Source organism: Thalia democratica, chromosome 8 (genome assembly GCF_965202585.1).
Source record: "Thalia democratica chromosome 8, ktThaDemo2.hap1.1, whole genome shotgun sequence".
Lineage (NCBI taxonomy): Eukaryota > Metazoa > Chordata > Thaliacea > Salpida > Salpidae > Thalia > Thalia democratica.
This window is the reverse complement of record NC_139172.1, coordinates 12,985,010-13,011,763: the sequence shown is the minus strand read 5'-3', so window position 1 is coordinate 13,011,763 and position 26,754 is coordinate 12,985,010. Positions and strand designations below refer to the sequence as shown.

General features: G+C 25.4%; 1 protein-coding gene across 4 annotated transcripts in view; it reads left to right on the top strand.

Moving 5' to 3' along the window:
- The window catches only part of LOC145842146 (uncharacterized), a 37,009-nt gene extending 15,996 nt beyond the window's left edge, over positions 1-21,013 (top strand). Inside the window, exons 8-19 of one of the 4 annotated variants that reach the window (XM_082949541.1) lie at positions 959-1,243; positions 2,109-2,247; positions 3,152-3,380; positions 8,221-8,397; positions 10,900-10,994; positions 11,131-11,287; positions 11,538-11,563; positions 13,252-13,386; positions 13,863-13,975; positions 16,002-16,085; positions 20,285-20,375; positions 20,532-21,013. In XM_082949541.1, coding sequence (XP_082805667.1) covers positions 959-1,243; positions 2,109-2,247; positions 3,152-3,380; positions 8,221-8,397; positions 10,900-10,994; positions 11,131-11,287; positions 11,538-11,563; positions 13,252-13,386; positions 13,863-13,975; positions 16,002-16,085; positions 20,285-20,375; positions 20,532-20,615 — 1,615 coding nt within the window. In that variant the 3' untranslated portion in view covers positions 20,616-21,013. Of the gene's footprint in view, positions 1-958; positions 1,244-2,096; positions 2,248-3,151; positions 3,381-8,220; positions 8,398-10,899; positions 10,995-11,130; positions 11,288-11,537; positions 11,564-13,251; positions 13,387-13,862; positions 13,976-16,001; positions 16,086-18,007; positions 18,060-20,284; positions 20,376-20,531 lie in introns of those variants that run through there. The other 3 variants (XM_082949540.1, XM_082949539.1, XM_082949542.1) reach the window with 3 other exon arrangements.
- Positions 21,014-26,754: the final 5,741 nt, after the last annotated feature.

The window sequence follows — 26,754 nt, the reverse complement described above, 5'->3', positions numbered from 1 at the left end:
ACACTTTAAAACATCAGCAAAAGTACTAAAGACATAAAAAAAACAGCTTGATAATTAATTGAAGTAAATCTTATAACTTTACTTGATTTAAATTTTATAAGTTTTTATAATATAAAGTAATCTTTTTTACTAATGTTAACTTTGTTTCAGTTCAATTTAATGATGTTTTTCATTAGCTTAAATTAAAGCAGGTTATAAAATATACCCACAAACTAACTTTGAAATATTTTTTATCCGAAAATAAAATAATATTTATAATCAATATTTTTATCGCTGAAGTGTAGTTAGTGTGTATACTTAATTAAATAAATGTGCATAACAATCCTTGAAAAATTTAGTAAGTAAAAACTAAATATTTTATTTCTTAAAACACTGTTTCTTTTTTGATGTTCTACAATTTCTAAAATAACAAAAATAAATTTTTTTAAAATATTAACCTATTAAAGACGTTTAACAAGAAAATATTTGAATATAGCAAGTTTGTTTAAGTACAATAAGAAAGACCGTTTTATCTTCAAAATTATTACTTTTAAGTATATGTAGTAAGTATTCAGCCTTTTTTAAGTTGGACAGTTTATATTCGTTCAATAAGTACAATGTATGGTAAAAGCTGTTTAAAAACACTTTCTTATTCTATTCAATATGCTTTAAAAGTTTTTTTTTTCTTTTATACATAAACATTATCAGTCATTACTTAGATAGAATCAAATATTAAAAAAGAATATATTTTATTTATTTTAATTTTTAAAATCCACAAAATTTAAACATTAAGAAAATAGTCTATTTTAATTGTTTACAAACTTTAAAACAATTATAATTGTCAATTGATAATATACAACTGCTGGTATCCTTTCAATATTTTTTAAACTTTCAAAGTTCAACATTATTGAAAATATTTTACATACTGTCAAAAGACTTTTATAGCTTTATAACAAAAAAAATATTTTTAATTATTCAGAACTCGACCTGTGTCAGACTACAGTGGTCTAAATAAGACAATGTCACTTGGCAGTAGGTCAACAGATAGTTTAAAGAAAAGCAACAGATTACCTAGCAACTACCACGAGTATAACTCTTCAAAACTAAATAAGTTTGTTGCAAATAGGAAATCCATGTTTGCTAATAAGTTAAATTTGTGGCAACAGAAAAGTTTGGATAGTACAAATATTACTACTTCTGGCAACGAATCGCCAAAACTTTCAACCCTTATTCAACGGGACTCCCAAAATAGCAACATAAACAGGTATTAAGAGTATTAGTACGTTATTTTCTGTTAAAAAATAAGTTTATTTTTAATATTGTACTTTAAAGTTTATCAGCTTTACTGCATAATGTACCTAAACGAATCAAATATACTAAATAAATGTATTGGTAAAGATATTAAGTAGTTGTAGAGTTAAAAGTAATGATTAAAACAAAAATGGTATTTTGAAAACAAAACCAAAAGACATAAATATTTATAGTTATCAACTTTAAATAGTTTAAACTTTTTCATTATTTTTTTTTTGTTCGAATAAGATATAGTAGGTTTTTATTAACAAGCAACTTTTTATGATTTTTAGGTTTTAATAAAGCTTTAAGTCATAAACAAAACGGTATTTAGTTACACACTTAATTGAATTATAAGTTATAAAATACTTCAGCAAATGAAGTTTTTAAACTTGACATTTATGTAGATTAGAATTAAGTACAAAACATGTCCTCTAAACAGGCACATAAGAACACTAAACTTTTTGGCATATAACTCATAGTAAATCATTCAAAAATACATTTAAAATTTTTAACCTATATTTTAAATTACATTGAGTCAAATACTACTATTATTAGTTTTTTATTTGGTAAAAGTTAATTTATGATTGAGTAAAAAAAGTTATAAAAAACTTAAGTTTAAGTATATACAATTAATTTATAACGCAAAGACTTTTTTCTTGGTTTTCAAACGTGTTCAAATTTAAAAGTTTTACGAATCACTAGTTAACTATTTTACTAGTTTTACTCCTGTATAAAATTGTTTCCACGTATGTTTGAGTTCTAGTAGTCATTTTTTACTACTAGAACATACTTTTTAAAGTACCTATAATAATAAAATTATGTAGAAATGATAACAGCAGTAGATTGAATAAAAAAGGCTGGAGAAAATCGACCCCTGATCTTGGTTTGAATATTAAAAACAAAAAAGCATCGGAAATTAATTTACATAAAGAAATTCTTCCTAAAAGTTATACTCCTATAGTTTCTATAGATAATGTTAGTTTTTAAACCTGTTTACTCACACTTATTTTTTAAAGTAACAGTGGATATTTGATTAATCGTTTACAATTTTTTTGATTGTCACCATAAAATATGACACTCATTTTAATTAATTCTGTTCTGAATATCCATTTTTTTCACCGTTTTTTTAGTTTTTTGCATTAGTTAGTAGGTTAACTATTTATAGTCTAACATTTAGAATTAATTTAATACTTTAAATGTATTATTATTGATGAAGATAATGCCGAATAACTTACCAAAATAATGGATGAAAAGTATGCTTTGTATAAGTAGATGCCTTACTTGTTTTTATTTTCTACATATGTTACTTTTTTTTTAGTTAATGCTCACTAGACTTAAAGACTATGAAGTTCCAAATTATTTAATTGTTATTTGAAGTTATTGATATCAGGGTTGCCACTTTACCTAGAAACCTGGAATTTGAGAAATTTTGAAAAAAACCCTGGAATTTTTAACAATTTCAACATGTTCAGTAGTAAAATTTTAATTTGACATAAAAAATTCATCATATAGATAAATAAATGTGTCATCATCAAAAATTTTTTATATTAAAAAGCACATTTAAAATAGCTTTACAGTATCTTTTTAATGTTTTTATACTATTTAACGCAGTTTCTTACCTTAAACTTAACATTAAACTAAAAATATACCCAAAAATGTGTATTTTTAAAAACCTGGAGAAAATTTTGAAAAAACGAGTGGCAACCCTGTAATATGTAAAAAAAACATAACTTTAAAGTATGTATGATAAAAATAACTCAAGTTATCTAAAAAATTTATAATTGTTTATAAAACTTTTCAAACTTTGATAATTACTTTAGTAGACGCACAAGTTTATTTTAATATTCATGTTAAAACCTTAAACATTTTTTTAAATCAGAAGACAATAAGCTATTCAAGTCCTAAACCACTGATTGTAAAAGCTCCACTAAATGATGCACAAAACAACGAGTCAAATCTGATTAATCAATCAGAACTTAATGATGTTTCTGATCACGAAGATATGCGAATTTGCATTAATCAGCGACCAAAGAGCGGCAAGGGTTTTGGATTTACTGTAAGGGGAGGGGAAGAAAGGCGACCTGTAGTAGTAGACACCGTTCAAAGTGGTAAGTAAAAGCAATTGTTTTTTTTTACACAAGTATACCTTTTTTTCTCCACTCTATTTACATTTTACGGAATATAACATATTTATAATAAATTTAATAATATAATATCTAGCATATTACTTTAGCTTAAAAGTTAATGAATGAAAAAAAAAAGTTTATGTGTGACTTTAATTTAAGCATTTTTTAACCAGTTGGATTTTTTTGCTATACAAAATTTACTAACTTGTTAATTGTATTTTTAACTAAAATCGACTTGTCGAGATAGGGACCAACTAAGTTTTCAAACTTACTAAAATGTTGCTATTTTTAATTATTTAGAATTATTCTCTTAGCATTTTATTTTCCTTTTTTTTTTACTTTTATAATTTTTATTTTAATTGGACCTTCTGATGCCTTTCATATTTTTTCAATTTCAAACTATTTTTAGAGATATGACCCATTTAAAACTTAATAATAGTTTGAAGTGTAATCCATGTTTAATTTTTACTTCCTTTACTTAGTTCTTTGTCTAAGTATGTCAATTGAAAACTTTTGATGTAGTACAACTTTTACTGTTACTTTATGATAACGAGTTTTACCTAGAATATTGTTTTGATAAATATAGGAAATATAGTTGGTAATTCCTTATTGTATTGTAATTACGCTTTATATTTATTTAAGGGACTTATAAAAATTTTCTAAACGATCGATTAAATAAAAGTTTTGACTGCCCATCTTGTTAAACTAAATAATTTAAATTTTCATAAAGATATATTATACATTTTTGATTAAAAAAGAAGTTAATTAGTTTTTACTTCTTAGTAAATCATTTACTAAAAAAAAATGGTTAACAACCTTTAAAAAGCCACTGTCTCAGTCTTCTACGAAACACTAATATTGAAAAGATCTTTTGTTTATTAAATAAACATTATCAATTCTGTAGAAAACAAAAAATATACTAGCAACTAGTGAAATTTAAATACCTTAAATTAGATATTTTTAGTTAAGAAATTAAATAAAATTAAAATTAATAAATTAGTTGGAGGGATTACATAAGTAATAAATTAATTTTAATTTCACTAAATACTGAATTTCTTACTATTACTTCAATATTAATAGAACACTTATATTTGAGATTAGTCAGTTAAGTTTAATATGTTTTTTTTTCAAGTTGAGAAACTGAGAAAATAAAACTTTAAAAAAGTTTTTTGTTTACTGTAACTAAGAAAAAATATTATTATAAACAACAAACAATTAAAAAATCCCCTAATGTTGTACTTGATAAAAAAAAATGATGACATTTTGAGTTTTTTATAAAAACTATTCTTTAATAACACTGTTTAAATTAATATTTACTTTAGTTTTTTTATTCCATTATTTTTCTGTATAGTCTAAATTAGTTCTTATAGGGCTTTCTAAAAACTTGACTGTGTATGCATTTTTAATCTGTTCTGGTATATTTTCCTTCTGAGTATTTTTATAATCTATAATTACAGCAAATTTTTTATCTCATGGTTTAGTTTAGTTTTATTGTTTTTACATATGTTTCTGTGGGCATTCTACCTCTTAGTAAAGCTGTTCATAATTTGTTCAAAGTATAAATCTTTGCATATGTTGCATGTAGCTGCATATACTCCATTATTTTTGCAATTTAAATGTTGTTTAACTTTCATACTTTGTATTGTCTTGTTATTACTTATCATAGTTTTGTTATCCAAAATACCCAAATAAAGCACACTTTCAAATAAATAAAAAAGTATTAAACTTAACTGAATTATCTCAAATATAATTGTTCTATTAATCTTGAAGTAATAGTAAGAAATTCATTATTTTAGTAAAAAAAAAATATTATTATTTTAGTTCTATTTAATTTTTTAACTGAAAATACCTAATTTAAGGTATTTAAGTTTCTCTAAATGCTAGTATATTTTTTTGCTTTCTACAGAATTGATAATGTTTATTTAATAACAAAAAAAAAATTTCAATATTATTGTTTTGTAAAAGACTGAGACAGTGGTTATTTAATGGTTCCTAGCTATTTTTTTATTTTTTTTAAGTCAAATTTTTAAAAACCGTCCAGTTTTCAAAATCAAAAGAGGCAGACTACCTTCATTCCATCATTTTAATTTCTATACTTTTCACTGTTTCAATTTAGGTAATTTACTTTTAATTAAGTTTTACCCGTTTACAGTTACATTTGTTTACATATATTTAAAAAGTTATAATAAAAATAAAGCTATTTTGTGGCAACAGGTTTTAATTTCTAAAATATTTACCTTAATCTTAGTTTTTATACTAAGTATACTAATAGTTTGTAACGGTGGTATCGGAAATTCAACAATATAAAAAAAGTTATTCCTTTTAGTAGGAACTGGTTAATTAGTGCGTAAATTATGACTCACAGTGTCTCATTATTGTATGGAAAGTTATGAATATATGTATTGCAAACAATTTGTTCAATAGACTAAAGTTAAATATTATTATAAAACTTTTTCTGAAAAAGTTAATATGAAGTTCATTAATTATTTTTATTTACAGGAGTTAATGTGTCTTAATTAAACCATAAAAAAAGAGTCTTAAATAAAAGCAACGGCTTGGTTGAAGATATTTCTATTAACTAACTTATGTATTATTTTAGATAATTTAGATTATAAACGTGATTATAAAAGTTTTTTAGTATGTATAACTTAACTTTATTTATGATGTTTATGGAGTAAAAATTATAAAATTTTATTTACAGGAAGGAGTTAATGTGTTTTAAATAAACCATAAAAAAAGAGTCTTAAATAAAAGCAACGGCTTGATTGAAGATATTTCTATTAACTAACTTATGTATTATTTTAGATAATTTAGTTTATAAACTTGATTATAAAAGTTTTTTAGTATGTATAACTTAACTTTATTTATGATGTTTATGGAGTAAAAATTATAAAACACCAGAAAAACATGCATGAAATTTAATATTGAACATTTGTTTGTACAAATTTAATTTTTGAGTATCACCTCACCAAATGTTTAAAAAATGTTTACATATATTAAAAAAAAAGTTAGTTTTGTTAAATTTTTTTATAGTAATAGCTAATTTTATGCATAAAACTAGCAAAAGTATCTAATCCATTGTAATTGTTAACAGTATGATTTTTTTTGAGTATTAATGATAAGCATAGATTTGTTTTTAATTTTCAAAAATTTTTTGTTGTTATACATTCTTTTTAATATCGAGTGTACCTGTAAAACAAGTTTATTAATCTTAACTCTTGTAGTTAAAAAAATTAAGCTCATGTAGTGTATATGTAAATTTAAATTTATAGTTAACAAAAGAGAAATACTAACAATAATTGTCTATCCCATTTGTTGGTATTGTGTTCATTGTTAGCTTAATTTTGGTTTTTAGAAATTCTTTAGTGTATTGTTCATTGATACATAGTATTGTGTTCTTATGTTTAATATCTTAAAACTTTTTATTGTAAAACTAAAGTTATGTAAAAAATTGTAATGACATAACTCCATAAATAGTTTTATTAATTATTTTTAACTACTTCTTGTGTTTTTTAAGTACTTCATCAGGAAAATATTTAAGTAGTTAAAGTACCACTTGAAATATTTGTTAAATTTTTTTGTTGATTGAGTATCAAAAAACTTTTTTTTTCAATGTAAAATATTTTTAAAAGAAGTCAAACTAGCAATTATACAAATTACTTTGACTTTATCAGTTCTATTCAGCGTTCAGCATTTGTAAAGTTCTATGTAACTTATACTTAAAATTATAAACTGTTATATTTATTTAGTTAATTTTAACTTTTATTTTACCTAATATTCTAACTAAATATTGTCGAAGATTAGGAGAACATTGTATGATATAAATTTGTATAAATTTTTAATAACAAAACTTTATTGAAAACTACTCTTTTTTTCAGAAACAATTTTTTTTTAAGTTATGTGTTTTTATATTAATATAGTATTTTATGAATTTTAAAATATATACACATTAATTATTTTTTCCAACAAATGAATTTTACATTTTTAATTCTATATAAATAACTTATTTTAAAATTTTACATTACAACTAAAAAAACTGTTTTTTTAATAGAAACATAGACAAACATTTTTTTTTTAATTACAATATCGAAAGCATCGTGAAAAAATAAGTAAAAGTGATATATACTCTAACAATACATCTATCATGAAAAATGCAAACAAAACTATTACATTTGTGTTTTAAACAACTATTTGTATAATTGGTTTAACCTTTAAAGCCTGACTTTTTAATCATTGAAAAAAAATTTTCGAGTTTAAGAATACATAAACATACATAATTAAAATTTGGAAATTTATAAATTTGTTCTAGTTGTCTTAAAAGGTTTTAAATTTTGATTTAGTTTGTTGTTTGAAAATGTATTTATTAATATTTTTTAAACTCAGTTGAAAGTCTAGTTCAAGAATATGTTTAATTACAAAGTTTATACTATTACATAATTACTGCTACAAAGTTATTACACGCCTCATTGCTTAATTAATGATGTTTTACAAAGACAGTTCATTTATTATTTTTAACTTGATTGTTTGTGTCTCGAATCTTTAGAGAATAACAAATTTTTCAAAAAATAATAAAGCTTTGTTTATAGAGCTATGATGGTTGAAATAAGCTTTATTCTTTTTTGAAAAATTTAATATAAACCATCATAGCTCTATAAACAAAGTTTTTACTATAATTTTATTGGTTTATTTCTGTAAGTTTTGTTTATTTTAATTAATAATTATAAATTTACGGTAGAAAAACTATACTAACTATTTTCTGTAGATAAGAAATAAAATTAGGTTAGTTTTTACATAAAAAATTCAAGTAGATGTTTATGAATAGGTGGTGCAGCTGATGTATGTAACCTGTGTGTTGGTGACACAATTACCCACATAAACAAAGTAGAGCTTGTTTCTCTAAACTGTCAAGATGACATAGTACAATTAATTGTAGAATCTATTATTAGTGGAAAACTTGCTTTGAATATAAGAAGAAAGAAACTTGGTTACAAGTCTTTAGGTTAGCTTAAATTATAAGATATTCTTATTTACATTTACTTTTTTTGACTTGTAAAGGTTTAGTAGTTTAGAATGTTTGAAGAAATCAAATAAGAATGAATTAAAATCTTTTAAAGTAAACGAAAAAACTAGGTACAACCTCATAGCAATCTTCCGTGAACTATGTTAAATAACTTGCCTAATTTTCTGAAAGAAATAAGAGAAAAATCTATAATTGCAGTTTAGGGAGATGAATATTGATTACAATAAAATATTTTTAATTATAATAGAAAACTTTAGGTTTTTATTAACTACAGATGTACTATTAAAGGTGTACTGCTATCAAATATAATTTATTTGTTATTGATTACTTAAAGTTTAAAAAGAAAGTTTAGCGTTAAAAATAAATTTTAAGTAGTTTAAACATATTTATTTAGTATATAAAAAATCAAAGTACTTTCTAATATATGTTTCACATGTGCTGTTGCATATGATCATCAGAAAAACATTTTTTTGAATCCAATTTTAATTTTAGAATTTGACAAAAGATAAAAAGTAGTAATAGTTTTGATGTTATAAAATTTTTAGTACAGTTATTAAATATACGCTGTATTTAGTTTTGTTATTAATTTAAGAGTTTATGCACTTTGAAAAATTTTGTTTTAGTAGTTGTTCTAAAAAGTATTTAGTAAGTTGTTGGAAAAAAAAAATTATACTAAAAAAATGCTGTAAACCATTTTTAAGCTAATTTTAATTTAGTTTTTATTTAGATGGGTTTAATTTTGTTAATTTGTTTTTTTAATGGATACATATAATTTACCTTTCGCTTCTTTTGTTTAGTGATTTAGTCTTTTCTGTTTTATCTATTTGGAATCTTTATAACTTACAAATTCTGCAATCAAATTGAGCATTGAATTTAGATTTTGTTCAGCTCAATATTTCTAATTTTATGTTATTTGTTTATATTCTGTATTGTTGTCTTTTAAATGCCAAATTTAGATTGCTAGTTCTGTTGTATGTTTTTTATTTGTGTTTCTTAATGTAAATTTGTGGTTTCTTTTTTTTTTCTTTACACTTTTTCTGGTTTATTCGACGTAACGCTTGATTGATTTATTTGATGTTACTACCGCTCTATAGATTGTGTTTAAAATTAAGCATTAATTGTCCATATGGCAGGGTTCTTTACGGCGATTGCAAAGTTTGTCTTTTGTGCTGCTCACTAAACAAGTACATATATATAATTGTAGTTGTAAACACTTTTCTAGCTTTTATTTAAAAAAACCTGGAATTTTAGAAATTTCGAAAATAACTGTTAATATTTTAATTTATTAATAGCTTTTTTTATATAAATTTTTGTTAACAGTACTCGACAGTAAAATTATAAAATTGTCTACAAAAAGTACAAATTTAATAAAAGTAAACACTAACTTAACTTTTATTAAATTTGTACTTTTTGTAGACAATTTTATAATTTTATGTTTTTATTCCACATAAACACTATACATAATTATACATATTTTTTTTCTAATGTGTGTTAATATTTTATAGACTCCGTAGATCTGTTATTAAATTTATTTGAGAGCAGTGAAACGCCGTTATTCGGAATAAAGTTTTAACACAAAAACATCTGTGGTATATATTCCGATAAGCTTAGCTTATCAGGATCTCCAGGATTTAACGCCTTTTAAAGTTACATCTTATGAATATATATCTATTCATACAAAAAAAAACACAGTTTTTTTACAAATGTTTCACAACTTTAGTTTTTTCACTCAGACTGATCCTCAATAAAAATTTGGTTTGTTAGAAACTGTAAATTATTGAGATTTACAACTTAATATTATATTAATATTATTATTATAATATTAATAATATTATAATAATAGAAATATTTAAACAATATAAAAAAAATTACAAAATTAAACTCTATAAAATCAAACTTGAAGTTAAATTATACCACGTACACGAACAGTTAAAAAAAAATTCTTGTATTACATTTCCACATTTTTATTCAATATTTTTTATACATTTTACTAAAACAAAGCTTCGTCAAAATTCAAAAACTATTGAATTAATAACTAAACGAAAAACAGTGTATCTTTAATCTTAAATAACTAATCCAAAACTATTACTAGGTCATAATTTATCTTTTTAAAACATAGAAAAAAGTCTAAAATTTAAAATTTCGCAGCTTCTTATAAACAAAAGTTTTTCTGAGGAAACTCTAATTGTTAATCTAATGTAAAAAGCTGTATTTTTTTATTATTAGATATTTAGCTCCAACATTTGTCGAGTACTGTTGAATAAAGTATATATAAAAAAAGCTACTAATAAATAAAAACATTAACATATATAAAATAGAATTGGATTAACAAAACAAATTTTCTCTGAGCCCACTCAAAGGGATTTTATATAATTTATTACAAAGTTTAAAATAACAAATAGTACATTTGTTTCGTAAGTACTTTTCGTATATAAAAAATTTTTGAGATTACGAAGTTTATTAGTGGATAAATAACTACAGATAACTTTCAAAAACCGACGAATGAAAACATTTCAACAAAAGTTCACAGTAACTTATCAACAAAAAATGAAAATCCTAGCGTTGAAAAACATACGGTACAGAATTTTTATTTTATTTCTATTTTTGATAATCTGTCTAAGTTTGTGTAATTAAATACTGCTGCTTCAATCTTGATCAATGTAAGAACCCTTAACATAAAATAATTATATTTTTTTAATGATGAATTTTTAGTATGGAGTTTTACCGTTGAGTGATACAAAGCCACCAACTCCACCTCCGTTACCTCCATTAAGTGACGCATCATCAGCAGACTTTCCACTTCCTCCCATTGATCTCATGTCACCTGATGACGGACAGTTCACTGAAGAATCTTTTAAAAATAATAGCAGTCAGTAAAATTTGCTTAAATTAATCGCTTTCGGTAAAAATTCATGAAATACGTTTTTGTTTAATTTATAGTGATCTATTTTTTGTATTCCAACTATTTTAAAACTTTTTACATCGATTGCTAACTATTTTAGCAACATAGTTATGTATATATGAATGTATAAAACTTTACTCTGTATTGTTATTAAGTAAAAAACAATTCATTTGTAGTTTATGCATTGAACTTTAACAATGATTAAAAATTTAAACAGATTGGAGAGATAATTACTATGAAGATGTTAGTTTCTGTTTATTACAAAAAACAAAAATATATAAAGTATATATTATTTTGATTTATAAAAGGCTTTAAAAAAACATTATTTGTATAAACTTTTTACTATAAAGCTGGGCTCGGGAAACTGTGAGCCACATCCAGCCCGCAAAGAATTTTCAGGATTTATACACGTCAGTCTAAATCAAGCAAAATTTGTTTTTTTTTTGAATAACCTTGCAAAATGCCAGTTTTTGTCAGTTCAAATGCATGAAAGTTTTTGAATTTCTGAAAAAAAAAGAAGACTTGTTATTAGTTTTAATCAAACTGAGTACTTTGCTAAATAAGAATTTGGTCTGTTAGTACAAATGTTTGAAAGTTTGCAAAATATATTTTAGAATCTTTTTATTGTTGCAATACTGAAAAAAATTTAAGATTTGTCTGTACAAATCCTTAAAAAACTCTAATATTCTAAAATAAATTTGAGAATCAGCTTTTTTTGAATAGGTATTTTTTTTATAAGCGTTTAGTTTTTGTATTTTTAATGAGATTCAAAAACAATAAAATAATAACTATTTAATTTCAGCTGTTTGTTTTTCATCATAAAACAGGTAGTAAATTGCTTTTTAGTATTTTTTAAAATAAAATTTAGACAACTTGAATCAGTAAAGTGAAGCTTGTTTTAATTTTGAGTTATTAATTTAAAAAGTTTAAAAAAAAGTGGTAAGAGGGTTTATAATTTGTAAAGAAGTGATTGTATTTAACGGTGAGAGGGTAGTATTATAAAGTGAAGGTGTTAGTGTGCTTTGGTTAAAGTTATTTCAAAATTTTTGAAATTAAGTGAGCTAGGACTCTAAAATAAAATGATGAACATGTCTGTAGCAGTTACAAGACAATTCAACCTCAAAAAACTTGTTTTTTCCAAGGGCCATATCTAATTAATAAGTTGAAATTGAAAAAAAAATCTCAAAATATTTTTATTAGTAGGCTAACACGCCATTACAACAATACTATACCGTTTACTTAGTTATAGGCTCAACTAGGCGCTGACAAAAGTGTTTAGTGAAATGGTCAGTCTATAATTGCAAAATTTTGCAAACGAGCTCTTTATTTTTATGCTTTAAAATTATCTATGCAAAAAAGTTCAAAATGTTGATATTTTCAGTTGATTTTTATAATAAAAGTTTACAAGTGCTTTTATATTGATTATGAGTAAACAGTAATGCTTATTAAATATTTTTTCTTTACAGTTTTAATTTTAATAAGCTTTTCTTTTTTTCACCTGCTATAAAGTGGGACACGTTCAATATCCACCCGATCAAAATCCACCCAGTCAAATTCGAGAACCCTTTACCGATCGAGAGTAAGGGTTAGGGGTAACAGTGATAGTGAAAAATTAATAAAAAGAAAATAAATAAAATTCAAAAAATATATAAAATAAGTTAATAAATTATGAAAAAAAAATCGGGTGGATTTTGATAGTATACCCTATAAAGTATGGTAGTGAAAAATTAAAGAATATGTATTATTTTCTAATATGTAAACTTTGAGTTAGCCAAACTTTTGTAAACTTTTTTTTTTTATTCTGCTAATTTCTGATAATAACTTTTTAGAGTTTGTGTTAACTTAACAAATTACTTTACATTTAAATGTGAATAGAAAACAAAGTTTCGTTAAAGCTTTACTTTTAGAATCAATATTTTTGGTATTTACAGAGTAATTTTTCGAGTATTTCTAGTTGCGATGATTTGCAGAATGAAATTCTTGATATAAATCATGAATTGCAAACAGAGCATCAGCTACTAAAGACACAAAAGTTTCATGAACAACCTAACAGTTTTCAGCAGAAAGTGAGTTTAAATATAACAGTCTCAAAAAGAATTACAAATTTTTTTGTAAACTTCAAAAGTTATTGTTTAACAATATTATAATTAATTTGACAAGACTTTGTTAGTTTTTCCATCAAAATACTTATGACAAGGTATATTTCCTTTTGTTTATAAAAACTTCAACTTTGTTTTCTATTTGGTTTTTTTCTTATCCTTCTTAATTATAAACATTTGACTAGTTATTCAAAGACTTATTTTTTAACAGAAGCTTTTTTACTTGATTACATACAGTTTTCTCTTTATTAGTTCATTCAGTTTAGTTTAATTATAAAAACGTTGTATTTTACAATCTTCAAAAGTAATGTTTACAATCGAAAACTTTTAAATTAATTTTGAAATACTGTTTTTTATATTTTTTTTGGGTAAATTGTAGATTGTGTTTTATGTGTTTGATGTTTTTTCATGTTCTCAATATTTCAAACATTTACTCTGTACAGCTATTAGATGATCAAAAAAAACTTGATGAAGAAGAAGCAATAAGAAATAAAAAGAAGCGAATGAGAAAGCTACAAGAAGATGAAGAAAATAGAAAAGTTCAATTGCAACTTAAGTTAGACTAGTTATTACTATTAGTGCAATATACCCTTTACAATCTATTATAAAGTTAAAACATAAAAGGTTAAAAACCAAAAAGTATTATTGATTTTTATATGAGGCATTAAATTTGAACTTCAATTTATGTTCTATTGAAGCATTATCTACTTGTTCAAGGAGACTTAGAAAAGCAGAGAAGATTTATTTACTCTAGTTTAACACTATGTAAAGCCAAGCGAGGCTTGAAAGGGGAGTTTTTGCAGTTTTTGAAATTTCTTGAGTAGAATGTTAAAACTACCGTCGTAGTTAAGCGTCTAGCTTTTTGTTTAAAGCGAGTGCGCTTTGCATTTGCAGGCTCATTCGCTTTTCGTTTCGGTTAGCTACTAATGTTGGCAAGAATAGTTACAAATAAAGCAAACGTCCCTTCGTTTTAGCAGGCACTTTTTAGACTATTTGTGAACAATATTTCACTGTTTTTTGTTAGAGGCGTGTATTTTTTGACCTAGTAACAAACAGGATCTCGAGAAACGTTTACCAGAACGTGTTTCGGTCTAGTTGTGAACGTCACTTAAATTGTATTTTAGCGAATATATTCGTTCAGGTTTCGTTGTTTTTAGCGACTGTTACTCAGCATTACACTTATATTGTAGTCCACTGACTTCAGTAAAAGCCACTGAGGAACGAAAGTAAGTGTCATTCAATACACCTTTCAGCTTTTGTTGATCGCTACAACCGTTTTTTTTTCGAGCTCTACATTTCTACAGTGGGTCATTGACCCCTGTAAGAATCGCTGAAAAACTAAAGCAAGTGTATATTGGTTTGTATTTATTTCCAGCTTTCGTTGTTTTTTAACAACCGTTCCTCAAGTAGAAACTCTATTGTAGTTCAACCGAAGCGAACTTTTAGAAGTTTTATACGCTTCAAGTCCTAGCTTGGCTCTGACTTCAGTGAGAATTGCTAAGGACTGTAAACAAACACTAAAACATTTAATAAAAGTTTCCCTGCAAACAAACTATCTAGCTCTGACTTGCATGTGTGTGAGTGTTATTTTTTATCGCTTTTTCGTAACATTGTAAAATAAACTTAGAGTGCCGAAGCTATACTTTTAGTATTAACAGTAGAACGTAGTTAACTAAGTTCTAATATTGATAAAATTAGTGTATCTTATTTTGTTCTTAATTAAGTTTATATAGTAAGGTATACGTTGAAATCACTAAGATTAAATTAAAGTTTTATTTTCTTGTCTATCTTAAGATTATATATCAAGTATGTATTAAAATCATTATTGACTATGTTAAACTATTACGGAATGACGCATAAATTATTAGAATCAGAGGGTTATACTATATAATAAAAAATATAATTTATAAATGTAAATATAATCAATTTAGTAAAAATAGTTCTATAAAAAATCTGAAAGGCAAAATTTTCGGGAATAGTTCGAAAATGCACGACGTTACTTTTGCACTAGCCGTCACTTTTGAACTGATTATACTTTTATAGAGGTGTCATTTTTGCTTAAGTTGTCAATTTTGCACAGGTAAAACTTTTGCACGGTTGTTAAACTAAAACTTAGTTTAGTTTGTATTTAACTTTGATCCAGTATTTATATTAATATTAATTTAATCTATCATTAATGTTATTTAACTTAGGTTTAATTTCAATATAATTATAACTAATGTAAAATGTAATTTAACTTTTTCTTTTACAAAAGTAGTTTTCTTAATATGTGTCATCGTTACGAAAGAAACGACTAGTGCAAAAGTAACGTCGTGCATTTATGAAATTTATCCTTATAGAAATGAGCCTATTTGACTTGTAATCTTTTTAATCACTAAAAAAGATAGTTTAGTTTTATAATGCTGTAAAAAGTATCCAGTGCTAGTAATACCGAAGATAAAAAAGTATGAATTAAAATAAATCGAAAGAACCAAGTACATGACCTCTTTATGATTATAACTATAACTAAGTATGTAAAACTTATTCTAAAAACGAAACTATAATTAGAAATAATATTTTAAGGTAATATAACATTTTTACAGTAGAATAGAAAGCGAAAATAAGGAGCACCTAAAAAAGCAAGAAGCTGAGAGAAATCAGCTAATAGAAAACAGCTTCAACTTTGTGTAAGTTATATTTAAACATTGGCCTTATGGTAAATTTTGCTTTATTAGTTTATAGTAATCTAAATTTGAATATTTCTAACAATAATATGTCGAAAAATCCGCAAAAGTTTGTTCTTAGAACTTGAACGTACGAAAAGAGCATTTAATCTATTTTATTAAATGTATTTGAGTAAATAAATATAAGTGTTCTATTAATTTTGTAGTAAAAGTATAAAATTCAGTATTTTAGTAAAATGGTAATTTTCATTTATTTTGTTTGTTTTTTTTGTTTACAAAATATATTTAATTTTCTCTAGTTGCTAGTATATTTTTTGCTTTTTACAGAATTGAAAATGTTTGTTTTTAAATAAACGAAAGATCTCTTCAAAGCGTTTGTATAAGACTGAGACTGATGTTTTTTGATGGTTCTAACCATTTTTTATTTTTGTATTTGAGGAAACTAACACAATTATTTATAATATCTGAAACTTTCTAAAGTTTTTCAACTTTAAAGATCAAAACCATACAACTTCGTTAAAAAAAACTTACGTGGTTCTTATAACTAATTGCAGTAACCTACCGATTGACTACAGAGTTTTTAAGTACGCAATGTCAGTTAAGTACGTACTTTTTAGCTTTAAAATTTAGTGTTTTAAATGCAATTTAATTTTTAACTGTTAAGTTTTAAAAAGTGTTTTCTGGCAGTAGTATAACTAAATTATTTTTTAAACTTTATTGAATAGAAAGGAATAAAAGAAAAAAAGTACAAAAGTTTCTTCTTAAAGTTTCTTCAAAAAGTTTCTTCAAAGTTTCTTTTTAACTAAGTTAATTACCCTGTGATTGCAACATAAACATAAAATATATATTAAACATCCGAATTAAGATTTATTTGTTTAGCGGAAATAACGAACAGTTCATTTAGTATTTCCACACCCCATGTAAAGCTATGTAATTGTTCCGTATTTTATTATATATTGTTGTCTTTACAGATCGTTCAATACTTTTAGCTAAATAAACTTAGCAAATAAATTAAGGAATAAGTTGTTCTTCAAACTATTTTATATACTTTTAAAATGAAAGAATAAATTTGAAATAAAGTAAGTGAATCAGAAAATAAATGAATCCTCTGTCGAATTTCCTGTTGAGCAGGAAAATACAACGCCCCTTAGTTTGATTGCTGCTGAGCTTCCTGAAGCTTGTGGCCTTCAGTACAATATTCTAGAGACCAACACACTGAAGCTGATGCGTGTTGTACTTATGCCCACTGAAGTTAATAGGTGAAAACCTGGTGTTTATTGTCACTAAAGCCAAACACAACAACTACTCAAACAGTTGATCCAATCATTCAGGTGTTACAAGTACACCCCAACTCATTCGACCAAGAGTTGACTAGGAATCAGTCAATAGACGACGCCAGCATTTATCAAAAGTATTTAAGTTAGGGTCAAATATAAGCACTGAACTTGCAGGAGTTCAAATATGCGCATGACAAGCTAAGTAATCTTATGCTTGCAATTGATTATCAATTATTTACTAAGTCTGAAAAACTTCGTAGCTGAATTGATGAAATTAGTGGCTGTAATCAAAGATCCAGTGTTCTTTTTGTACATATTCTGATCCATTTTCTATCGATGAGAAAGATCCAATGTTCAATGTGGAAGATCCGATGGTTGATGAGGAAGATTATTGTTCGATCTGTTGGTCGATAAAAAGATCCAATGTTCAATGTGGAACTTTCGATAGTCGATAAGGAAGATAACTGCAGATTGTTAGAAGAATACATTTACATCCAACATTAGTCCTAACTCTGATTACAACTTAGTAATATTGTAGAAATTGAAAAGAAAAAGTGTTTTTTAGCTTGTATAACGTTTGATATTTGCGGAAAAGAATACAGATATTGTAAATTATTGGATTTACGTCAAAAGTTATTTTCATTTCAGGTGAAATGGGTTTGCTTAAGAAAGTGACTGGTTATCAACACAATGGACAGAAAGTGACTTTTGGACGTAAAGGAGCGCAAAGAGGGCATCTTCTTCCTGCAAGGACCAGGTCTGGGTGTATTATAATCTTATATTCAATGAGAAGCACAATGTTGTTATGCACTTAACAGTGCAGGACTGAAAACAAAAAGTTTCGGTGGAAGTACTGCAACAACATTTTTCCTGCAAAGACTGCATTTTTGTTGCACACATAAAGGTAAACAGAAGAGCGACCTTTCAAATTCGAGATTTACTGCAGTTTGTTTGCAGAAAAAAACTCAACAGAAGGCCACATGTGAATTCATACCAAAGAAAGGCATACTTGAATTTAGTTTGTGGTTTTTGTTGAATTTTGAAAGGTGGCAAGAAATTGTAGAATCAATTTGCTGTTGGTGACAGAAAAAATCCTCACCTTATGAAAAAAAAATGAAAGGTATGAGTCATCTAGCCGCTGAGACTAAAGACGATTGTATTCTTTACACTACAGAGACTCAAGAAGTCACTACTCGTCCTCATCAAGGGACTTAAACGTAGGCCCAAGACATTATAGCAGGAGCAGCAGGTATTTTATTACGCATTTATCACGATTATAACAGCAGAATATTAAGTTCCAACAAACATAGAAGAAGCTGGATAAATGATTAACAGACGTTCAACAGTAGCTTTAAAATATGATATTCAGCAATGAATTTCATTGTTCTCTGGACGAACTTGGCGACCATTACAATGATACCACTACCCGTCAACCAATCACAAGGCAAGTAGAAGAAGAGCACATTCTTGCTTTGGTAATTCAAAGAAGAATTGATGTGCCAACTTGCTTAAGGACCAAATGCACCAGGGAGTCTTAAACGTGAAGTAAACAGTAAAAGATACAGACAATTAGCATCCCTGATTCACCAAGATGGACTTAGCATGGACTTAGAGATAATTTAAGTATTTTATGAATGCATATTCATAAGGTTTTTAATTTAAAATATCTACTTTAAATTTTTAACCCCCATTAAATAAAGGTTTTTTGAGCTTTAAATGAGCTAGGTGGGTATAGAGCTATGCGTCTCATTGAATTGTATTTTATTATTTATTATCTTCCTTACAGATATTTAACTATTTGAAACTATATAAACTTAATAAAAGAATTATGGAGTAATTCTTCATTCCTAACATACCCCATAAATCATAAATATAAATAATATGTAAAGAGCCATATAAAATTTTAGTCGTTTTTTAAAATAACGAACAGTACAATTGACATTTACTTAGATTTAGATGCACTTTAAAACATGTCTGGGTGAAGCAGACAATTTTGTTTGATGGCAAAAGTTTTCTAAATTTTAAGTTATTAAAAGAAGATTCTAGCCTTCCATAATTGTAACCTTTGACTTGTAGAATCAACACCCATTGGCTTATCCTCGTCTGATGTAATGTCCTCATCAACATTTACTGCTTGCCGTTCTTCAAAATAAAACGTTTTGCTTCTTTTTACATCTCTTCTTCGAACACACAACTGCTTCCATCATGAATAGCTACAAATTCACATTAGTTCGCTCTGTGGCTGAAAGTGTGATCTTAAAAATCATGTAAGCTTCAAAAACTCATTTTTATTAAAGGGTTATGTGTCAACACTACCTAAACTTGATTTAAGCCTGCCTTAATAAAAGAAACGTTTGATAGTCTAATTAGTAACTTTCTCCCATGCCTCTTTAGCATAGTTTGCTACATCAAACATTACAGAGTTATACAATTTGAATATAAATAAACAGTTCAATCACCCAACATTTCTATTAGCTTCAATAGAGAGAATGTTTGTGGTAAATAATGTCTTATGGTTTTAGTTACTTTTTGTCTTATGATCTTCGGCAGCTTTTATCATATTTGAAATAGATTACCGACAAGGAATTCTTGAATTCACACTTTAAACCTAAGTTTATAGTTCGCACTTAAACGGTAGACGACTGTATATTGTATGTTTTTTATAAATTTTTTTTTGAATTATTTGTCTTATATAAACAAAAAGTTATCATATAAAACGCTACAACTTAGTTGAATATAATATAACTTTTCTTTCTAACTAGAGATGCAAATTGTTTAAAAGTTGGTATCTTGAAAAGTATATTCTGTAAAAACCACAATCAGTTTGTTCCTTTTTATTCGAACTATGTTGTTTATATTTATAAACACGAGAAATTTAATACTTAGCGTACATTTTTAGTAATTGAAAGTTAAAAACAATTTTAGTGCTCAGCCTCGGCATTGGATGGTTGAAGAAGCTGAGAGAAGGAGAAAAGCTGAAAACGAAGGAAAATACAGAAAAAATTTTAATGAAGAGGTTTTTATATAGAATTAAATTGTTGAAATAATCTTTTTTTATGGATAAATAAGCAATTATAGGTAATGAGCTAGTAGAAATGTATTTAGAATTTATTGTTAAGCATCTAGCGTTTCTAAGCAAAAATTAAACAAGATTCAATAAAAAAAAAATCAGAATACGTTTGATCATGCTACGAACGAAAGGAGACAGATAGCGGATGATCAACCAACTAGTAGAGCGAGGGCAACGTTATTATGAATATAACTAAGTTTAACTAACTTTTTAAGTAATCTCAGTTCTAACATGAAGTCTTATACAGCACGAATTTATTTATCACACACCAAAGTATTAATTTTTTATTTTGCTTTTTACTGATTACTTTATGCTTTTATTGATGCAGCTTTTATTCAACACGTATTGATTTTTGAGTTTATTTCAAAAATCTTAATTGTTTGAAAATTAACACTGATATTTTTACTAATCAATATTGACCAAAAGTTTTTTTACAAAAAAAAAACAAATCTACGTAAACTGTTACTGTTTTTTTAACGAGTTCATATACTTTTTTGCAATTAATCAGTTCATATACTAACTGTAATTATGTACTTGTAAATATGTTCTAAAATGTTACTTATCGTTTAAATATACAAATGATAAACACTTAATAAAACTGTTACTGTAGTTTTAGTCTTTGAGAAATGACGGTTTTTAAACTATGTTTTATTCAATAAACATTATTTTCTGTTACATTATAAAATTTACTTATGACATAACCTTTCTACTTAATTTTAATCAAAAAAATTTTTAAATAATTTGTTTAATTTAATAATTGCAGTTATAACTAAAAAAATATTTTCTAAGTTATGAAGATACACGATGGAAAAACTGTTAAATAATATATTTATAAGAATTAAAAGTCTTATGGTTAGTTTAATAGTAAAGTATATACAGCAGCGATATTAATAACATACGCACTTTTAGAGGTACGCAACGTAAGATACGCGCTTAATCTCAAATATAACTGGGATTAATAAAAATTGTATAAAAATTTACTTGACGAATGAAGTTAAATCGGTGATAAAAGTATTTTAATGTGATTATTTAAAATATAACACATTGATTTTTAAACATTCTAGATCTCTAAAATAAACTAGAATAGATCATATTTTTACTAAAGCTAGTAGATATTAGCTATTATTTAGTGTGAAACAGTTTTATTTTTTTTCAAGATTGTAACAGTGCATTTTACGCAAGGTATGCCTTTTTGTCTGGGTTCAAGATGTATAACTTATTAATTTCCTTAATATATACCTAAATAATTAGTTTTATAACAACAAAGAAAAAATTAGTGTTACTACTGCTAAAATTTTAGTTTGTTCAATTAGTTCTTAAACTAGGAAGTTAAATTGAAACAAGTGTAATATGAAGTATTAAAAAATATTGCCAATTAAAAATAAAGTTCGAAGTATGATATTAGGAATATGATGTTGTAAATAAAATAACTGCTGAATTTTAGTAGTTTTAATAAAATAGTACTAACTAAAATAAAAGACGGTCTTAAAATTATTACACGAAAGAAGCCAAGTACTAAAAATTATTTTATACTAATGATAAGTACACCACAGGTTTATTTTATTTTAAACTAAAATCTTTATCTACATGTTTTACAGAAATAAAAAAATCCGCAGAGGTCATCTTTTTTAATAGTTTTATGCCTTAAAATGATCTAAAATAGTAGCCAATGTAAAATCTACCCCGAGGATAAAGACATTAACAGATACTTGTTCCTTAATGATGTTCTTTATTACTAAAACTTTATTCCTTTAAAATAAATAGATTAACTAAGTTCTAATAATAATATTTTACTTCGAACGTTTTCATAGCCATTTTATTATTATTACAGTAGACTACCGCTTAAGTACGCAAATTGAACCCGACCAAAAAGTGCGTACTTAGCACGGGTAGTGCGTACTTTTTGACAATATAGTATAATATGAAATTTAGTTGTTTGTTTTCTTTCTTACAACTAGCCACCAAATAATTAAACCAAATAAACAAGTCTTTTTATTTTAAATAACATTTGATACATAATTCTAATCTGAAAAAGTTTTTAATAGATTTTAAAATGATTTATTTTTTCTATAAAAAGTTTCTACATAATGCTAGTCAAGCTAAGTTTAGTTAATACGTTTATTATAGTTTTCCATTAGCTAAAAAGTGTTTGATTTTTTTTTTGAAAGAAAAAAGTTTTGTAAGAAAGTTTGTAGCAGTAGAAACATTTATAGTATAAGTGCACAATGATAAGATGCTCATTAATATTTTTTAACTTTAGGTTTTTGTTGTTGTTGCTTCTTTTTTTATGTTTATTTAGACTTTATAAAAACTGTAACTAGTTTTTGTGGTTAACTAGTTTTGTATTATGACACATTAAAATTATCTTTTCTTTTGCAGATATTCTGAAAGTTTTTGAATAAAAAAAAATTATAAATTTTAGAAACATTTAGAGAAATTTAGAAAAATGGATAGAAAGCGTCAGAAAATGACTTTATGGAACAAGTCTTTAGAAAAAATCTAAGTCTAAGAAAATTTAGAATTTTTTTTGTCCTTTTAGGTAAGTGCGTACTTAAGGCGAGGTGCGTACCAAAAAAAGTGCGTACTTAAGCGGTAGTCTACTGTATTTACGTTTATAAAGTTTAAAAGTTGTATGTATGTACTTGTCCTGGACAAGACCTTAAAAGGTATCCAAGTGGTGTTAGATTCGATAACTGAAAGGTTTTCTTTCGTGCACCAGGCCCCAGGACCAAATATTTTGAGCGATTTTATTTTTGTCGTTTAATAAACAATAGCATGTATTGTAATATCCTTTTACCATCTTAAGTTTTCTATTTATTTACTTGTGCTTAAAAAGACTTGTTCACTGAACTTTTACCAAATTCTTATATATTTCACATTTTTTACTTAAACTCATTATGACGTAGCCATTATTTAGCTTTAATACATTTTAACAGCTTTCCGGGGCATAAATTATTTAAAAAATGTAACAGAATACATTTCATTTTCTTTATATTTATTTTAGTACTTTCGTAGTAAGGCTCATGCGAAATAGTTTCTTGCTAAATTGGAATGAATACAAATTGAAATAAAATCATATTGAAGTTTAATTTTTAACATTTGATTATTACGTTATTTTATATTTTAAAACTTTAAGATGATTTCATTTCAATCTGTATTCATTCCAATTTAGTAAGAAACTATTTCTGATGAGCCTTACTACGAAAGTACTAAAATAAATTTAAAGAAAATGAAATGTATTCAGTTATATTTTTTAAATAATACATTTTAATATTATATTTTATAGCTTAGTTAAACACAGCAGTAGTTGATAAGTGTGTTTTGAAAAAATTTCTACTTCAATAAAAATGCAATGTATTTGTCGATATTTTTTGTTTTTAAAACTTAGTTTTAGTTCACCAGTTGCTATTTTAAGATGGAGCTATTATCTAAACTAATGTGTCTTTAAGAATGCTAATCTATCTTTTTTAATTTTCTTACCTATGCAGTGAAAATTAAATATGTTATACAAGGACTTAAAACGAAATTAATAAGGTTACACCAAGTTACTGAAAAAAAACAACTTGTAAATAGTTATGATCAGCGGGCCGCATTTACATGCTCGCGGGCCGCATTCCATTCAATAAAGAAACGTACTCGCGAGCCACAGATTTACCCTTGCGGTAGCACAATACATGTTTTTGAGTAACCTGAAGTTTCGCAGATATTCAAAATCAGGTATTCGCATTTTTGAACACTTATTCGCTATAAACAAGTTTTCGTAAAAATATAATGGATCTCAAAATTCTTATTCAACTTAGACAAAAAACATCTTAAACGATTCGTCTTGCTTTGTAGATATTAAATTTTTGGTTTAGATTTAATAAAGACAACAAAAAACTTTTTTTTTGACTTAAAAATTCAACTAATTTTTTCCTTGTTTATTCTATATAAAACAGGTGTTTGAAAAATGACTCCAAAAGTAAGTAAACTTTTTTATACTGTACAATAAAAAGTATATATAATAATATTGTTTATATACTTCCGCTAAAATACAGAAACTTACAACTAAAACCAAGTTGAAACTTATTCAAAAAGTGGAAATCAAAAACAGAATTTTTTTTTTGTTTAAAAAACACAAACAAAGCAGAAAGGAATGCTGAGAGGGTGTAGTTTTCATTATTATGAAATATTTCTCGTTCCGTAAATTTTTGCTTATTAGAACTTGAAAATAAAGCTTCTGATTATAAGGATAGATAAATTTTTATTATTTTAAAACAGTTTTTTAGGACGATTGAGAGGCAAGACATTGATATGTTTCTCAGAAGGTGCAAGCAGTTTAATAAAAAAGAGTTTACAATGATAGACAAAGTAAGTGAAAAAATATAAATATTTTTGAATACATAAAGTTTAATTTTAAATTTTTAGAGCAGTTATTTACAGGTTAAGAATATTTTTAAGCTTCACTCAGTTTATACTTATTTTTTAGGTTTTCATGGTTTATAAGTTTAATTTACAAAGAAAAGTAACTAGCTTATCAGTTATTTTCTATATTGTTAATTAGCATATTTGAATTCGGTTAGTTTTTTAAACTTTATAAGCATTAAACTTTTCTAAACAGTTAATAAAAGAGATGGAGAAAGGTATTTTTGAAAAAGTTTATAGTTTTGCATACATGCCAAATGCATACAAAACTATTTTGGTAGAAGATCTTAGAACAGGGGTCGGCAAACTGCTGCCCGCGGGCCAATTGCGGTCCTCGAAATGTATATCTGCGGCCCGCGAGCACATTTTTTGTTTAAACGGGTTGTGGCCCGCGAAAAAAAAAAGCTGCGGCCCGCGAGCATGTAAAATAGGCCCGCTAAACAAACTATATTTTAAATTGTCTTTTTCAATAATAAACAGTATTTTTATTAGTTTTGTTTTAAAGTTCCTAGATACCTTTTAAAAACCATTTATTATCTTCACTGCTTAAGCTTATTATGTGAAAAAAGACAGATAGTAGTTCTAGCAGTTTTTCTTTAAAGTTTAGTTTTGCTTTTCCTTTCAAACAACAACATCTTGGAGTGTATACAAAAGCTTACGTACTTGAATTCGAGTAGTTTCTTAGATTCAGTAAGTTGACAATGCAATAAGTAATTTTATTTTGTTTAAAGGTTTTTATGTGTACAAAAATTACAGTGTTTTACTAACATACCAATTAGGTAGAGGGGAGAGTGAGTATTTTCTTATGTATTTCTACCTTAAAAAAAAATTCTTATAAATTAGGTCTTTGCTTTGACTTATGGTTATAAAAATGTTTCTTTTATAATTATTTTGTCACTGTATTGAAGTTTGCAAAGAAACATTTAAAAATAATGAAAACTATTTATTAAAACTAAATTTTTTTTTTCTTTGTAAATTATTTTGTTTAAATGGCAAAGTTTTTCAATTTTGGCTTTTTTTATTTTTTTTTATCTTTTAAAAACACTGACTGTTTTAATGTAAATGATTGTGACTATTTTTTTTCAAAAAGTTGCAACCAAGAAAACTTTAAAAAGAATATTAAAGTATTTAATGGTTTTAAAACAAAAACTTGCGCTGTTTAAAATGAAATTAATAATATAAGTTTTCTTTGTTTTTTAATTAACTTAACAAAATAACTAAAACTTTAAATATTTGCTGTGCAATGTATTGTATATATAAAGATTATTTTCAACAACTTAAAATAAAAAAATAATTAAATAAATATAAGTTGATTATATAAAAAGTGTACAAAGTGATTCACAACTGTTTTTTGAGCTTAGTTTTTTACAAATGACAGTGAGAGTTGCTTGTAAATGATTACGTGAAATGGCTATCTACAAAATTCAAAAGACTGGAAGAAAGAGAAAAAAACAACACTTTATGAAACCAAAAAAGGAAAAGAATTATTTATTTTATCACTTTGTTTGTAGTTGAACTTTTATTGCTGTGTGTCGTGTAAATTTTTTTCAAACACAAAACGTCTGATAGATTGCTTATTTCATTGTAAAAGATTTAAGTGCTAATGAAAACAACAATTTTTTTTTATTTAAATAAATTTACAAGTAATAACAGAAGTAATATTAGAACATAAGTATTTTATTAAATATTTATTATTACTATAAAATAAAAATACATTTTAAATAGGCCAGGCCCTTTTAAGTAGCTAAATGTAACTAAAAAAGATTATAACTAAAACTGCGGCCCGCGGAAAATTTTGAAACTTAAAATTTGGCCCGCGAGAACCAATTGCCTGCCGACCCCTGTCTTAGAACAATAGATTATTATCTAAACAAGGCGTTAGGTTTTTTTTTTTGATGAAGTATTTTAAAATAAGTATTTA